Raw genomic sequence first — 17,588 nt, forward strand, 5'->3', positions numbered from 1 at the left:
CCTTGCATAGGGTGCCGCTGACATTTGAAAGACCAAAATCTACCCCTGCTGGCAACATCTCTCCAGGATTTTAGCCTGGAGTTTTTCAGCCAATAAATGCCAGGGATTGGATTTAGGACTGTCTGCATGAAGAGCAGGGGCTCTCATGTTGAGCTATGGCAGAAACACACAGCTGGCCATTGCTAAGAGAAGTTTCTCTGGAATCAAGAGACTTTGCCGCAAAGTCACAAATAGTAGCCAAGGGAGCCTAGCTACCTCTCCTCTCCCTCTGCTTTGCTCCTTTTTTGTCTTTCACACATTCTCACAAATTGGGTCTCCAAGGACCCTTCCATTTTTAATGCTCCAAAGCCTCTAGCTGTGTCAGAAAGTTGTGGTAGCTGCACTTATTTTTATTTGTTTATTGCATGCTGCCACGGCAAGCCCTCCTTTGTAATGGTTTCAGGGTTTGCCATACAAAACAGATCCACAGCAGACAAATGTACCCCCCGCCTGATATGGGGAGCAGAGGAACCTTATTCTTGGAGCCATTGGTATGCATACTTAATACACCAGTTCCAATGGGGCCTTTCAACAACATACTTTAAAAATGCACTGCTCTGTGTGTGTGTTTTGAAGTTTAATGTTGAATAACCCACTCATGTGCCTTCTTTAAACTTTCCTTAGAAGCCCCATGACACTCCACAACAGAACCTTGCAGGGCTGTTGTGATTATAAAAGGGTTGAGAAGAACCATGTGCACTGCCCTGAACTCCATGAAAGGGAAAGAGAGATGTAATAAATAAGTACATACACTGGTTTACTCCCACACTACATGGATACCTATAGCTCAGTTCCCAGAATGAGATGTAAACAGGTTGCATTAAATTGGAGAGCATCAAACAAATAGGTGGGAGGAGGAACAAGGAAAGACAGAGCTCTATTTTAAAAGTTCTGCTTTTAAAATTGTATTCCCTGATTTTATTATTCTGCTGCACTGGGCAGGAAATGATCTCTGTTGTTCTTTTCAGCTGTAAAGTTGTATCCAATGTGAGTCCTATGTGGAGTAGACCTATTGAAAGGAATGGACTGAACTTAGGCATGTTTGTTAACTTCAGTGGGTCTATACTCTGAATAGAACTTAGTTGACTAGTGCCCAACTAAATTTTTATTACTTCAGTGGAATTTTAAAATTCATCATACCTTGATTCTAAAACATGGTTCTGTGATTTCAAATTCCATGATTCCATGCATCAAGATGCCAGCCATCTTGCAACAAAGCTGGGTTCCAGTTCGGTCTTCCCCAAAATGCTTCCTATTTGCTCCTAAGCAGGCAGCTCTGGTTCTTCCAGTTTGGCCCTTCTTCTTTGAACTGATGCCAGGCAGGGGTGGCTCACCTGTGGCACTCCAGATACTGCTGAACTACAAGTCCCATCAGCCCATTATCGGGACTGAAGGGAGCAATTTCTGGAGGGCCACAGGTTAGCGACCCTCTAGTGCAATGCCAGCCACACACACGCAGCATCCTGTTCTGTTCTCAGCAGTAGAGTATCTGCATTGCACGCAGAAAGACCCTGGTTCAATGCAGGAATCTCCAGCTAGGGCTGGGAATGTCCCGCATCTGAAACCCTAGGCTGTGGCCACTGCTCCATTTGGGCAAATGGGACATTGCCCCACCAAGCTCAGTTTGCCCTCAGCCAGCCCCCTGCCTGCCTTCTCCTTATTTGCAACCAGTGCAAGGGATGTCACTGCCTTTGTCAGCTTCGTCCTCCTGCATAGTCTCAGTGTTGTCCTTGCAAAATCCAGCAGAGAAGAGGAGAGAGGTGAAACTAGAATTAGTTGTCTTCATGCAGTGACAACTTGTACCTATTGGGACTGGTAGGATGGAAGACAGGAAGGCCAATTTTGCTCTGCTTTTGTCCCCATCTTCCTCCCTGCTAAGTTTTGCAAGGGGCTACACTGACTGATGCAAGGGACATGGGTGGTGCTGTGGGTTAAACCACAGAGCCTAGGGCTTGCCAGTTAGAAGGTTGGTGTTTCGAATCCCCGCAACGGGGTGAGCTCCAGTTGCTTGGTCCCTGCTCCTGCCAACCTAGCAGTTCGAAAGCACATCAAAGTGCAAGTAGATAAATAGGTACCGCTCCAGTAGGAAGGTAAATGGTGTTTCCATGTGCTGCTCTGGTTCACCAGAAGCAGCTTAGTCATGCTGGCCACATTACCTGGGAGCTGTATGCCAGCTCCCTTGGCCAATAAAGCAAGATGAGTGCCATGACCCCAGAGTCGTCCGCGACTGGACCTGATGGTCAGGGTCTCTTTACCATTACACTGACTAAGAGGAAGGAATAATAAGCTAGCCCTCTGAAAAGGCAAAGTGAGACAACCTGCTCAGATGGCAGGGTCTGCCAGGGCAGCAGATCCCAGTGCCAATCTTTCTCTCCCTCACATTCTTGATGTAAATCTTCCCAGACCACTTCTTCACTGTTGGAGATGGGGGTGCTATTTTGGGGTCTACCTTTGGTGCCAAAATGTCTTGGGCCAGTCCTGATTGTAAGAAAACAGGCAGTCAGGAGTAGTGGCAGCTGGCTGAGGTTGATGAAGCAGTGCGTCATTTGCCTTAACAGATCAGCCTCCATTGGCTCTGCCCATCCTTCACCCTTGCACCACCTTCTGTTTGGGCACCCTGCCTGCCATCCCACCAGCAGTACCAGCCAAGCCATATCTCAGTGGTAGAGCCTTGCATGCAGAAGGGTCCATGATCAATCTCTGGCACCTCCTAGTAGCGCTGGGCAAGTTCCCTGCTTCAGCCCTGGGGAACTACTGCCAGTCAGTGTAGACAATACCAGGGAAGATAGGCCAATGGCCTGGCTCAGTATAAGACGGCTTCCTATACATCTTCTGTATCCAAATGGGGCACCTGCCAGTCAGAGCAGGCAATGCTGAGCTAGATGGGCCAAGGGTCTGGCTGAGTAGAGATAACTTCCTACACCTCTCCTAATCTGAAGCAGAGTCTTGTGTGACCCCATGACTGCCTCCCTGCATTTTTGTTTTAGGCTAGCCAATCCCAATAGTGTCTCTGGGTTTCCCATTCTGCCTCCCAGCCTCCTGACTCCTGGAAGCGGTGTGTGTGTATTGCTATTGCTGCTGCTGCTGCATGTCCCAGCTTGGTGCATGTTGCCGGTGCTGCAGCACTGAGCGCGATGGCAGCAGCACAGCCGTGGGGGTGGGGGGACTCCGCTTTGCCCAAGCCTGGCTTATGCCTACTCCCCGTCCTCCGCAGCCGGACCCAGAGCTCTGGCTCCGGGAGGGTTAAGGAAAAAGCGGGGCGAGCTCCTCGCTTTCTCTATCCCCCCCCCCCTCCTCTCCGCCCAACCCCGCCAGCCCCGCGGCCGCTCCGCTGTCCTCCGCTCCGCCGCCGAGATTAATGCGCGGCTCCTGCCCCACCGTGCAGCGTGTGGCTGTGCCGGGGAGCCCCGAGTGTTGGTCAGTCGCTGCCATGACAACCCTCGGATGTCGGCGGGCGCGCGCGAGAGGGATTCAGAGGAGATGCTCCCGGCGAGGAGGGAGAGCGGAGCGGGGATGCTGAAACTGGCGGCGGCGGTGGCGAAGAAGAAGAAGAAGCAGGAGGAGGAGGAGGAGAGAAAATCGGCGGCAGCGGCGAGAGCAGGAGGAATAGCAGCTGCCAACGGTTCCCGCTCGCTACTCCTGCCAGCCCGCGTCCTTTAAAGTGCTGGAGAGAGGCAGCCGAGCCTGGTCCGAGGGGCTCCTCTCTCACTATCTGTCTCTCTGCCGCCCTACCTGGAGCTCGCTCGGGTGGGAACGGAGAGAAGCGAGCGAAAGCTTGCCCTTTGCAGAGCCTGCCACGCAGCGGGAGCGGGCTGGGTCCCCCCAAACCCTTGCCTTGCGAACCTTCCTTGGACTTTGGAGAGCTCTGTCTTGACGCAAAGGAAGTTTGGAGTGACATTCTGTGTGTGCGGATTGTAATTTATATAGGATCATTGGAGAAGGCTTTCAGCGCCCAACTTGCCCCTCTCCCTATCCTTGGGTCCCCCCCTTCTCTCGGTCCTCCCTTCCTATTTCCTGCCCAAGAGAGCGGGTGGAAGAGAGAGGGAGAGAGAGTTGCATTGCCCTCCCTTCTTGGGTTATAAACTTTTGATGCCGGATCTGCGCAGCGCCTGCCCGACGGAATCTTAAGGTGGCATCAGGGAAAAAAGAAGGAAAAACAGGCGGGGAAGAAGAGCCGTGACCTTCCTTCTTTCCTCTCTCTCTCTCTCTCTCTCTCTCTCTCTCTCTCTCTCTCTCTCTCTCTCTCTCTCTCTCGTCTCTGAGCTCAGCCCCGTGCCAGCCGCCTCCTCCTCTTCCTCCTCCTCCTCTTCTGCTCCCCTCAACCTCCTGCGCCCGGCACCCAAGAAACACTGGGGACCACTTTATAGATGCTGTTTGGGAGCTTTGGATCTCCGGTTTCGGATTGCCTCTGGGGACTTTGCTAATCCGTCCGTCAGGCGTCCCTTTCTCCGTCTCTCTTCTCTGCCTTCCACCCCCAAAGAGCCTCTTCAGTTCATCTCTTTCCCACTACCACCGTTGCCTATCTTTGCCTTGAGGAAAGCCCAAGATGGGGGTCGGTGGGTGCTTAGTCCTGCCCTGGCGGTGCCTGGTCGTCCTGTCTCTCAGGCTCCTCTTCCTTGTGCCCGCAGGAGTGCCAGTGCGCAGCGGAGATGCCACCTTCCCCAAGGCGATGGACAACGTGACCGTCAAGCAAGGAGAGAGCGCCACCCTCAGGTAGGAGCAGATGCTGGGTAGCTTTTTTGTGTGTGTGGCGTGGCTTCTTATTTATTGCCCGAGGGCATTTTGCTTCTTTTCTGATGGAGCTGGATAAGGTTCCTGGTGTCTGGGAAGAGAGCTTGGGTGATGATGCCAAGGACGGTGTTGGTGGGGAGGGAAAGGGTAGTTTCAGGATGGCACCGGCCCTTTCTTGAAGCAAGGTTGTTGTGTGATGATGTGGTGTCTGGGAATGGCGATGTGCACGGGAACCCTGAAATCCTGCTGCTTCCCCGAGCTTGGGGGCATATCAGGCTGCTGGGATAAAGGTGGAGGAGGGATGCTGGCGATGTTGTGAAAAAGCCATTCAGAGGATGGCTGGCTGGCTGGCTGGCTGGCTGGCTGTGGCGGGATCTGCAGCAGAATGTTGTGGACACGTTTGACTGCTCATTATCAGCAGTGGAATGTGGCAGGGAAGGGTGGTGGAGATGAGAAATAGATGCCCACTTCTTCTTTTTTAAGGACTTGCATGCCAAGCAGTTCAGTTAGTCGTGTTTTGTGGCTAGTGCCAGGGTGTGGGCTCGTTGGAGAATGCAGGTGCCAGACAGTTGGTGAGGTTGAAGTGTCAGACAGAGTGAGCTTTACACAGCCCTGGGGACATTGGTTTTGTTTTGAAAGTGGTTTAGTGCAAGAAGGAGCAGGTGTGGCAAGAGGAGATGTGCTGTGCATGTGTTCTGGTGTGGGGCACATTGGAGGTTTGCATTTCATGGCCCTCCCCCTCCCTATAGATCTAGCTGGTTTCCAGGGCCCTGATGTCTCTTTCCCACCCCGTGCAACCGTTTTATAGTCTCTGCACGAATCTGTTAATATCAAATCAATCTTTTACCCCTGGGGCACCTCCTATGAATTCACATGGACTGCTTTTGTTTTGTTTTTTTGTTCTACCTTGCACTGCTTAGCCCTGTGAGAAATGCAGGTGGTTTATATACAGATGGCCCACTTCTCTGCCAACCCTCTCTTTTCAGTTCCTGACTGAGTTTTACAGGTGCAAGCATTGCCTCTAGAAGCAGGGTGGTGGTGGTGAGATTTTGGATGTCTGAAGCATAGTGGAGAAAAGCAGGCAGCCTCGAGTGGTGGATATACTTGACTCACCTTTTAATTTTGAACAAAAGGAGGGGGTTGTCCAGAGATACATCATCAGCATCATGACATTTGAAGTACCCATCTCGGTTGTATGGCTTAAATGCTACCTAACTTGATTGGTCAGTGAGGCAAACCACGCCCAGGAATGCAGAACTGGGCCAAGCAGAAGATTCTGTGTATGTGTGTGTCTCCCCCAGGATTTAAATACTCTGTTTAGTCTGTAATAATAGTAATAATTTGCTTCAGCCATCTGAAACTGTTTTTACTAACCCATTATTTGAATTCTACAAGCATATGCCTGTATACATATGCCTTTTGTTTTTTTGCAATAAGCTGTGTTTATAATTGTGAAAGTAACAGAAAGGGACGTATTTTAAGGATGGTGCTTAATTTCTAAAACGATAGATGCTGTGATTCATACCTTTATAAATATCAAGCTCTCCAACCTATTGCTTGCTACAAATCAGTCACTCAGGTATCATCAGTGGGTCGGCTGCTTTACAGAGTATAAGATGACCTGGAAGCCCCTCAACGCTAATCTTGGACACATAGCTTCTGTTTGCTGTATATGCACATTGAGGGATTTGCACTCTGAGTATGCTCTGTGGCACCCTTTACCATTACTTCATGAACTCCAGGCCTGGTTTTGACAGCAGGGTCATTTGCAGTTCCACCATCAATCTCTCCATCTGCCAGAGTATTAAGTACTTGAAGCTGGAATTATGACATTTCAGGAAAGTTTTAGACAAGCCAGAAAATAGAGTTGAAACAGCATTTTACTTGTGCAGATCACATCACCCTGGGGCATCTGACTGGACTTGTGAAGAACACATGAGCATCATTCTATGATCAACTCACTGGGGAAGGAGGGAATATGTGGTCTCAAAAGTATTGCTTGACTAAAAAGCCCATCATCCCTGACCAACAGCTATGGTGGCTGGGGTTGATGGGAGATGGAGCCCAACAGCACCTAGTGGGCTACAGGTTCCCCATCACAGAGCTAAATGACCTAATAGGGTCACTCACAGAAAAGATCTGCCAGTAGTTACAATTCTATGTATGTCTGCTTGGAAGTAAGTTTAAGACCCATTGAGTACAATTGACCTTGCTCCCAGGTATATTCATATGGAATTGCATCCATAGGAGCATCTCCGCACAGCTGAATTATACTGGAATAACAGCAGCATTTTTTTCTTCTGTAAGGAACCCTGCAAACTGTAATTCCTTAAAAGAAAGGGGCTGAGAATGACTGACACTTGGCTCATCCATGCTTCCTCCATTCATTTCCCATAGGCATTCTCCTCCAGATCACCAGTTTCCCACACTTTCTCCTCCTTCAATCCATATTTTCCCATGCTCCTCTCTTTTTCAGAGTATATTTGGTATGAAAACAAAAACAAAAAACCAAGCTAGATTGAGGGAGGGAGAAGTGTGGTAAGACAGTGATTTGGAGAAGAAGAACATCTTGTGGACAATGGAGAATTAATGGAGGTTCAGGAAGTTTGTTACCCACATGAAACAACAGTATACATGAGCCCTATGTCTCTTTGGCACTTTTAGAAAACTACAGCTCCCAGGATTCTAAGAGCAGCCAAGGATGGTAAAAGTAGGATGAAGCCAGTGTAAGGGCTTCTCCAGAGAACCTGTTTATTCATCATTCAGCCTGCTTTTTTCTTGCACAAAGCTTACATGGAGGGAGGTTAGACTATGTCCAGTCTTTGCTTGAGCATTTGTTCACAGTGCAGCAATGAGCACAATTAGTTCATACTTTTCGGTACATTTCCTTATCATTTGCCTAACCAGAAAAAGTCATTTAAAAGAGCAGATTTGTTGTGCTAGGACGACAGAGCCCTTTAACCCATTTTAATTGCACACACCTGAATTTCCAACATGTGCTTGGGCCCCTTCTTCAAAACAGTGACAGCCTGAAGGCACCCTAAGTTGGCAGTGCAGAAGGCTCCCAGTGAAATTCTCCTGCTGCAGATGACATGCAGTTTGGAGAAGGCCATTTCAGGTTCTGAGAATGGATGTGAATGGGCAGAACCAAGAACAGCAGGGCTCTGCCTCGGGAAGGAACGAGTGTCGTCGGAGGCCTCCTGCACTCTCAATGGGCCATTTGTTGGCCCTCCCAGCTGCTTGGTAGTCATTTATCTCCCCATTTTGCTGGGACAGAGGAGAGACTCATTGGGGCAGGCAGACAAATCACACACAGCCATTCATGTAGGAGCCATCGTATCCTCTGACCTTTCCAAAAGTACGGTACTAAGCATTCCCTGCTCTTTGCTGCTTGGAAGAAGGCAATTAAACTGAGAATCTGGAAGAGGGAGGGAGAAAGAGAGAGAAAGAAAGAGGTGCATCACGCTCCAGATAAAGAGGGTATATGTGGATTTTAAAGCTGCCACTGGAACACAGATTCCTGGTTCTGAAATAACAGTTTTGTTCATTGATTTTGCAGTTGTGTAGCGAGCAGCCATTAACAAGCTTCCCACTTAGGCTGGAGACGGATTATATGGTGTGTGTTTTTTCTCTCTCTCCCAGAGAAAGACAGAGAGAAAGCTAAAGGGTTTTTGGAATAAATAAATAAATAAATAAATAAATAAATAAATAAGAAGGAACACTGTTTGTAATGACTGCATACACACACACACCGTTCCCCCCACTTTCAGTTTTGCAAAACAAAACATTGCGAAATGCTTTCATTTTGGTCCAAGGAAATTATGGGATAAATATACACATTAGACAACCGCATACCAGGGGCTTTAGTGGTGACCATTGGACCAGGTGGGGCAGTCAACGGACTCACTGGAAGCAGTTCTGATATGTTTTGGTTTTCTCACCATCCTTTCCCCTTGCAAATATAGGACTTGTCCACACTTCTGCTTGTCCATGCCTAGAAAGCATGGGGCCGAGCCATTTTCTGTTAGTCTCATGATTTCTAGGCACGGGTCTGAGAGGTTTTGCCATTGCATCACCACTTTCCCCCAGAAAACCCGCTCTTTAGCACAAAATCATAGCAAACATCAATCCAGAGGAATCCCAATTGATATTTGCTGTGATTCAGTGCGGGGGGAGGGGCGGGGCAAGAGGAAGTGTGGATGAACCTATATTGAAGATGCTCAAACAATGCAGTAGTACAACTGCTTGGCATCTAACTGAACTCAACCCTATAAGGTAGGTTAGGCTAAAAGACTCCTCCTCCTACCATCCCAGCTTCCTCCAGACACAGATGAAGGGTGGATTTTCTGGCCATAGTCATGCTTGTGATTGGCTGTGCTGCCTACAGCTGTGATTGACTAGCAGAGAAGAAGGGGGGGGAGCTCTAGGGAGTCTCTGAATGGTAGGGAATTAATATAACTGAAAGGGTTGATAATCCTGCTGGGCCATCAATTTGGAATTGGGGGTGAAGAGAAAATTTCAGTGGGGCTTCCCCCCACATTGCTGTTGTGATCAGCCTCCTCTGCCCACATAGGGAGAAAAGCCTCTCTCAAACCACTTTCTTGATAACTATAAATAGTCTCCAGCTTTACTCAGATGCTTATCATACTGTGTGCAGTTAACTCAGTTCCTCTGGCTTTGGTCTGCTCCTCTTTCCAGATCTCAAGGATGGCAAAAGGTCACAATATTACCCAATGTTGCATGGATTGTTTGCTTGCTTGCTTGTTTTTTCCGCTCACTTTCAATTTTCTACAGAATCAAGTTGCATTCTTGAAACAATGTTTTGGGATGTGGAAGACTCCTTTGGCCACATAGCTCAGATCACACAGCAGCTGTTTAAAGGGATTCCTTCTCAATGCATATCTATGGCAACTGCTGGCTTGCTCTTTGTGTATCTGAAGATGCTGACTCTGATAGCTGCCATACTCAGCACTGCCTGGGGTACCAAACCGCTCAACTATCTGCTCAACAGCTGGAAAAGATATATATCATACAATCAGTTCTCATGGCATGAACAAAGGCTGATTTGCAGATCCTAGCATGCAAATGTGTTGTATTAGGGCCAAACTAGATGTCAGGGTAAATACATCTTTACATTTAACTGTTGGTGTATTGTGAACAATGGGTTAAATTACACAGGGCATGATCTCATGTCTTGAGGAGCAACCCCCAGTGTCTGGATGTTCTGAGATAAGGGTGTCAGGTGCACTGGGTTGTTAAAACAATACCAGCAAGGTTGAGACTTGCTGAATCATTCACCCTCCTATTGGTCCCGGGAATATGCCTACATGTATGATAGTTTCTAGGGCATTGCATTCATTAAGTCCACATCTTGCCCTGTTGCATGTCCTGATGCTATCCTTGAAGTAGAATTGTAAATAATGGTACCATATAAGGTTTCAATTTACTGAGCATGCTCAGAAGGAATGTGGTCGGTAACTGGAGGTGAATTCTAATCCTGCAATAAAATTCTAGCAGACCATGAGGAAGCTCCCTTTGTCTAAACTGGTATCTAGTACGCACGCTTCCCACTGTAGTAACTTTAGAGCTATCACAGGGTTAAGTGCCTTATAAGGAAATTGGGTAAGAGGAATTGAGTACTTCAGTTGGATAGGAAATTTATGCAGCAGCGTTAGCTAGCATGGCCATAGTAATAACAGATCTCTTGGTACACATGTCTTTTTAGTTCAAAGGCCATAATAACTTTATATAGTAGGTAGTAGTGTTTAGTTTTGTCTTGTGTCTAGAAACAATTAACACTTTGATACTTTGAGCTGTGTGGGAGAGGAGGTTTCCTCTTAACTAGGGACTCTGAAAGATGCTAGCTGCTGGGAGCAGAAAATCTCTCAAGACTCAGCCAGGGCTCTGCATACAGTGGTACCTCGGGTTAAGTACTTAATTAGTCCCATATGTCCGTTCTTAACCTGAAACTGTTCTTAACCTGAAGCACCACTTTAGCTAATGGGGCCTCCCACTGCTGCCGCGCCACCAGAGCATGATTTCTGTTCTCATCCTGAAGCAAAGTTCATAACCCGAGGTACTATTTCTGGGTTAGCCGAGTCTGTAACCTGAAGCGTATGTAACCCAAGGTACCACTGTACTCTGTTACTTTGCTCTACGCCACACAGGCTGAGATATGTTGAACTACCAATTGGCTTCCACAAGTCATGGGTGTTAACATGCAGTTGTTTTGTTTTGTTTTGTTTTAAATGCAAGTTGTATCATCTTTCCATGGTGGTGGTAGTGGTGGTGGTGGGTACTGCAAATTCACAGCATCAGAGTAGGCATGGAAAGAGCATTTAACCCTTTAGTCCAATAATAATAATAATAATAATAATAATAATAATAATAAATAAATAAATAAATAAATAAATAAAAATATTTATTTATACCCCACCCATCTGGCTGGGTTTCCCCAGCCACTTTGGGCAGCTTCGAACAAAATATTAAAATACAATAGTCCTTCAGATATCATGATCCTGAGGAAAAATCCCTCTTCTGAAGCTGCCATTTTCAATGGAAGGTAATCCCCTATTATACTTCCATCCTGATACAACATTAAAGTTCAAAATGGGCTACAAATTCTGTCAAAAAAACCAGGCATCCCAAAGTTAAACAAATGAAAGTGAGTGCCCAGGATTCTCAGCTTCTGGTTTCAGGCCTGCCCTGTAGGCAGTCTGTAGCCACCAACAAGGACAGATTTCCTGACCTGGGAGGTTTTATAAGGGTGAGAGAGCATTGCCTTTTCTATTCTATGGTCTCTTCCTCAGCTGGTGCCCCTGCAGTTCCCCCCTTTTTACTACAGCTGAGTGGTGGCATGCAAGCAGAATCTCTTTTTCATCGAACTAACCCAGTACCTTTGAACAACAACTTGATTTTCAGACATCAGTGAGAGACATTGCTGATCTTTGCGTTCTGAGAAACTTCACTTGTTGGTTTCTGAAGGCCAAGCAAAGGCACAAAAGCAAGCCTAGCCAGTTTTTCTTCTACTCAGTTGGCAACCTTATGGCTTACAATGTTCAAGTCACCAGTTCAAGGCCTTGAGACTCTTGACAGGTGGGGATAGCTTCCAGAACATAAGAAAAGCATTTCTGGATCAGGCCAAAGGGCATCTGATCCAGCAACCTCTTCTCACCGGGTGGAGGTGGCTTCAGCTCCCCCAATATTTTTTGGTCAGGGGGCAGCACCCCTCATATTTAGGGGGAGCCACCCCCCACAGCTACCAGGTGCTCTCCATGCACCCCAGCCTCTGCCAGGCAGCCCAGGAGCCAGGCGGGGCTGGGATGAACAAGCACAGAGATTGCCCTCTGAGCATCCTGCCCCTGCCTGGCACACACCAGACGACATCACATGACACCTTACATGACATGTCACCTGATGTATCACATGACCACGCCCCCTCAGTGTGGGGGGCAAGTTGGCGTCCTGGTTCTCACCAACCGGATGCCCATAGGAATTCCTCCCACAAACAGAACCTGAATGCAAACAGCTGTCCCCCCAACTATAATTCTCAGCAAATGCTATTTAGGTGCATCTGACAATGGAGCTCGCAGCTATCCATCTCGGCTAGTTGCCATTGATAGCCTTACCCTACATGAATTTGTATTGTCCTCTTTTAAAGCCATCCAAGTTGGTGGCCATCACTACCTGTCGTTGCAGCAATTTTGATAGATGTTTGAAGAAATGCTTTCTTTTCTCTGTCCTGAATCTTCCAGAAAACTTTGTACCCTCATTTAATGTAACTGAGAGGAACCCTAGTTGCACATGCTTCGCATGTTGGAAGTCTCTGCCTCCAAATGTGGTATCTTCAGCTGAAATAAGTTCAGGACAGAGAAAGATCTCTAGCTATGCCCACTATAGGAGGATATTGCCAGACAGCATAAATGCTCCTGGGCTAGAAAGTACCATGTGCCCAATTTAGTATCAGGAAGCTTACTATTCCAATGCTGTGCATTTATAATATCTTACATTTTAAAATTATGCAATGTGGCCAGAGATTGAATTATGATCAGAAATGTGGCAAGTCTCAAGTCCTTTGGAAGCACACAGTCTGCCCTAGAAACCTTCCCCCCCCCCCTCTTCTGGAGTTGCTAGACTTCATCTCCCATTATCCATGGTCATTGGCAATTCTGATTGGAGATGATGGAAGTTGGAGCCCAACAACTACTGAAAGGCTCTGGGTTCCTCATCTCTTGTATAGGAGGCTTCAACCACAACCAATGGCAACAAAGCTTGTACTATTTTAATGAGATTCAAGCTTTCTTGCATTAAAGAACAGAAAAGATGCAGCTGTCAGGAGCACAGAGTAGCTGGTCATGGGGAATAGTGCATCTCCTTGAGTAGCTACCCATAGCTGTAGATCATGGGACCAACTGCCCATATAGATCCACTTTGAGAGTTTGCAAGTGACCAGAGGCTCTTCCCAACTCTGAATAAGTACCGACAGGCTGGCTACAGACTTGGGTTGCTGAACAAAATCTTGAAGGTCACTTTCAGATGCAATTTTTAAAAGAATTCTCTCTCTGTGTGTGTGTGTGTGTGTGTGTGTTTTAAAGGGCTAATGTGGTATGTAATGTGAAGAATAACCATAATATGAATTATCCCCGTATAATTTGAACGAAGCAATGAACATGCATTAGCCTCATACTGTGAAGATACAATCTTAAGAAGACACAAACCGTTAAGTCACCAATCATTTTCTTTAACTATAGAGAATCATAGCATCCAGACGTGTCTCTTCCTTGCACGGATGACGTCTCCCTCTCTGGAAAGAGGTGGGAGGAGGATTTCCAAGGCTGCTTCCAGATTATCTCTTTATTGAGTATTTATCCTGATTTGTTTGCACAAAGTTTGCAGGGAGGTTTATGGAACGCTGACTGTTTATTGAGCATTCATTCAGATTTGTTTGCAGAGAGTTTGTATAAAGCCATGTCAAGCAAATGTTATCCCACTCTCCAGTGCACCCCCCACAAAACTTTATTATTGATTTATTTATTAAATATAGAACCAGTGTGGTATAGTGGTTAGAGTGCTGGACTGGGACCTGGGAGACCAGAGTTCAAACCTCACTCAGCCATGAAGCTTACTGGGTGACCCGGAGCCAGTCACTCACTTTCATAGATAAAATGTGGAGGAAGAGAACCTCATTGAGCTCATTGAAGGAAAGGTGGGATATAAATGTAAATAATAATCAGTGCTTTTTTTTCTGGGAGTACTCAATGGTATGCAGTACCGGCACCTTTTTTTCTAGAAAAACCCCCCAATGATGGTGATGATGATAAATAATCTCATCTACCCTCCCGAGGGAGCCAAGAGTGGCTTACCACAAATATTTTTATTTATTTTTTGGAAGCTGGTTTGTCATACAAAAGCAGCAAATCTCCTTTAATGCCACAACCTAAATTGGCTGATGGGTGATGGAATCACACCCGCAAAATAGCAAAACTCTGAAAACACATGAAGTGGGCAGAAATGTTCCAATTCTGAAAATTGGTAGTCTGGATCAGTGCAGGAGAATCTTGCAACAAACAAGCAACCCATGAAAACCAGGTAACCACAAACAACCTACTTGTTTCTGAAAGGGATTTTAATTATCTGGGTGGGAGGAGATTAATGATTTTGCAGCTTATTTTGTGTGCTGTCAGTGGGGTTCCATGCACAACAACAACCTTCTCCTAACTCCAGCACAGCCACAAGCTGCCATATACAAAGAAAGTGTTACCTCAAACAATTTATTGCATTTGTATAGGCACATTTGATAAAGTCTGAAGGCCTTTCTAGCTAGGAGATAAGAAGAAGACATCAACCAACAAAAATCTCCCAGTGTTGGTTGGTTTTTTTTGTTTTTTTTTTTGTATTGTATTTGTTCTGCTTCTGATCAGCCACTAGAACAGAGGAAGCTGCCTTCTATTATTATATCTAGCTTAGTATTGGCTACACTGGCTCAGCAGGGTTTCAGCCCATCTTAACTGGAGTTTCTGGGAACTAGACCTGGTATCTTCACCTTCTGCGTGCAGAAGAGGTGCTCCAGCAATGAGTGATGGCCCTTCCCTACACTGGCTGTGTTTGGACATAACACTACAATAGTTGTGGTGGGGCATCTGTCCTCCACACAGTACATAGTAGACGGGTACCCCGCATGAGAGTGTGCCTCTCTGCCTGTGTTGAGTGAAGTCTTCCTCTAGGGCTACCCATTTGCTGCTTTTAAAACATCAGGGCAGAAGTGTATTTCAGCACCTAAGAGGGGAGAGTTCACAACCATTTAAGCACAAAATAAAACATAAAAAATCCTATTTTTAAACGTTTCTGAAGTGGTGGGAAATTATTCAGTATGTGTAGTTGGGGGAAGTAATGCTATCATTCATATTCTTTTTTAAAAAAGAATAGTTTGCTGCAGGAGTGTAGCAGGGGAACATGCAGCCTCTGATAAAATTGGAAAATGAAGCTAAGCCCCTTTTTAAAAAGATGATAAAGCAGAGACCACATGTGGAGGGAAGGGGTCTTATCACTCCCCCAGCCACACTACAAACAGTTACTTGCTAAATGCCCCCACTCCCATGGGCCAATTTTGGCAGGTGGATGGGAGAAACAACTCACCTGTCAATCATGTTTATGCCAGATGACTGGTGAGTGGACTGTCCCACCCAGCTGTCAAAGCACCTTGCATGGTGCTTCCCAAACACCCAACAGCCACCTGGTTGTGGCGGGCACTGCAAACAAATGCACAACCTCAAGGGCAGGATTTCACCTTCGTTGTGCAGGATCCAGGCAAGCCATGCATTATGGCCACCAAGATAGCCTGGAAAGGGCCTACAGATTTAATCCTGCACTTTCAGAAGCTTAAAAGCAGCAGTGACTCTTACCTTCTCTCCTGGATTGCACTTGGGGTTGCAGTCTCAGATTTTTGCCAGCAGATGGCCAACTCTGATTTTTATTTATTTATTATATTTTTTTGCAGACTGCCCTTTTCCACACTCTTCAACTCTAATCTTTAGCAGCCAGACTTGACGATGTACTTTTCTTCATAAACAGGGAGCAACACAGTGTTTCTCTCCTCCACCACCCCCACAGCTTTTGCAGTATTCCCATAAGAAGCATCTGTACACTCAGGCAGAATTACTCTGTGACCTTGCCACTTTTTGATCGTCTTTAAGTACTTCTTGAGTAGTGAGGTGCCTGCTCCTCTCTCCTAACCATCCCTCTCTGTCTGGCTCAGTCAATTATGCTCCTGTGTTCTTGCCTCTCCCCCCCCCATCCTCCTTCCCCCACTTTGGTAGTTTTTCTCTCTCTCCTTTTATCAGCCAGCATGCGGCCAGTAATGGCTGGTGCCCATTGGGACTGGTAGAGCGGATGGCAGAGAGATAAAAACTAAGTAGAGCTAGAGTCAATGATAGGCAGAGCCAATGCATTCTAGCTTTGCCTCCTCCTTCCTCCCTGCTGTGAGCTCCACAAGGGCAACGCTGAACCCAAGCCAGCAGCCAGTGCCACTCCCTGGACTGGTTGTAAGCAATGAGGCAGGCAAGTGAGGGCTGACTGAGGACAGGCTGAGGTTGGTGGGGCAATGCCTTGCTTGCCCCAATGGACCAGCCTCCACTGCACACACTACCTTTCTAGTCTCATCTTTTCCAGCTAGCTCTTCTGTACCACTCTCTTTGCCCTCCCCTCTTCATCTCCTCCTAGCCGCCGTATTGCTTTCACTGTGTGCTCAGCCACTATCTCTGTGCCCACCTCTCTTAATGTCCTTCCATGATAACTTGCTGCCAAATTCTCACAGCCTGTCCTCATCAAACCACTTTGCAAAGCACCCTTCATAGTGGAGTTTGCATCTTTGGATTCCAGGAAGCCTCATTCCTTGGGCAGGGATGGGGTGTGATAGCATAGGCCAAGCCAGAACAGGATATTGCAAGTCAAGAGAGCAGCTGAGATTTAGTCTAGATGGCAAAAGAAGGAACCAGGACAGAGTCTTGTGAACCAGGGCTATAACCAGAGCACAACCTGACAGAATATGGACAGAGTCTGGGTGGATCTGGAGTCTACCAGTTTTTCAGACCCACAAGTCTGGTTTCTTGATGGGAACAAAGTCTTACTTGCCACAATGCTGAATGGCTGGCAAATCCACCTCCTGGCTATTATTTTCCATTGGTGCTGCCTGGGTGCCAATCCTCACTGCAAAAAGGATTATTTAGTTCTCTGCTGGTTGTGCTAAGTCCTTGTACCTGCAACACTTTGATTAATCAGTCCATCCCCTGCTTGCCTCTTAGACAGAAGAAAGGCCAGCACAAGGCTCTGAGAAGTTATGTGCTAAGGGCAGTCTACCTCTCCACTCCTCTGTCCTCCTAACATCTAGCTTCCCTTCTTCCCAGCCAGTGAAATGCATCTCCTTCATCTGCAGGAATTGTAATTACACTGCAGAGTAAGCAGTGGTGATGTTAAGTACTAGAGCTAGCACACCAGCCTGCTCTCTTTTCTCCCTGGAACTGAGCTTCATTGCACAGTCAGAGTGATGCCAGCTGGGAGGACAGCGCTTCTGAAGGTATGCCCATAACTCCTCATTGTAGAAACCAGCTGTTTGCAGCTCAGGCCAGATGCATACATCTATGCTATCTGCCTTTTGCAGTTTCCTTGGATGCTGTGACATCTTGTTGTATTCTTAATAGCCCAAACACCCATGTTTTAGGCTGTGTGGATAAGGCACACAAAGGCTGCAGCAAATAATGCAGGAGAGCGGAAGAACCTAGAGGGCATTCCTGGAGGGGTTGTGTGTTTACATGGAGGTAGGC

At 46.9% G+C, this 17,588-nt stretch overlaps 1 protein-coding gene across 5 annotated transcripts in view; it reads left to right on the plus strand.

The window, feature by feature from the left end:
- The window catches only part of OPCML (opioid binding protein/cell adhesion molecule like), a 755,600-nt gene that overhangs the window by 390,526 nt on the left and 347,486 nt on the right, over window positions 1-17,588 (plus strand). For 3 of the 5 annotated variants that reach the window (XM_081172714.1, XM_081172713.1, XM_081172716.1), the window contains one exon: window positions 4,668-4,752. In XM_081172714.1, coding sequence (XP_081028840.1) covers window positions 4,668-4,752 — 85 coding nt within the window. Of the gene's footprint in view, window positions 1-3,373; window positions 4,753-17,588 lie in introns of those variants that run through there. The other 2 variants (XM_081172712.1, XM_081172715.1) reach the window with 2 other exon arrangements.

This window comes from Podarcis bocagei, assembly GCF_964188305.1.
Source record: "Podarcis bocagei genome assembly, chromosome: 15".
NCBI lineage: Eukaryota > Metazoa > Chordata > Lepidosauria > Squamata > Lacertidae > Podarcis > Podarcis bocagei.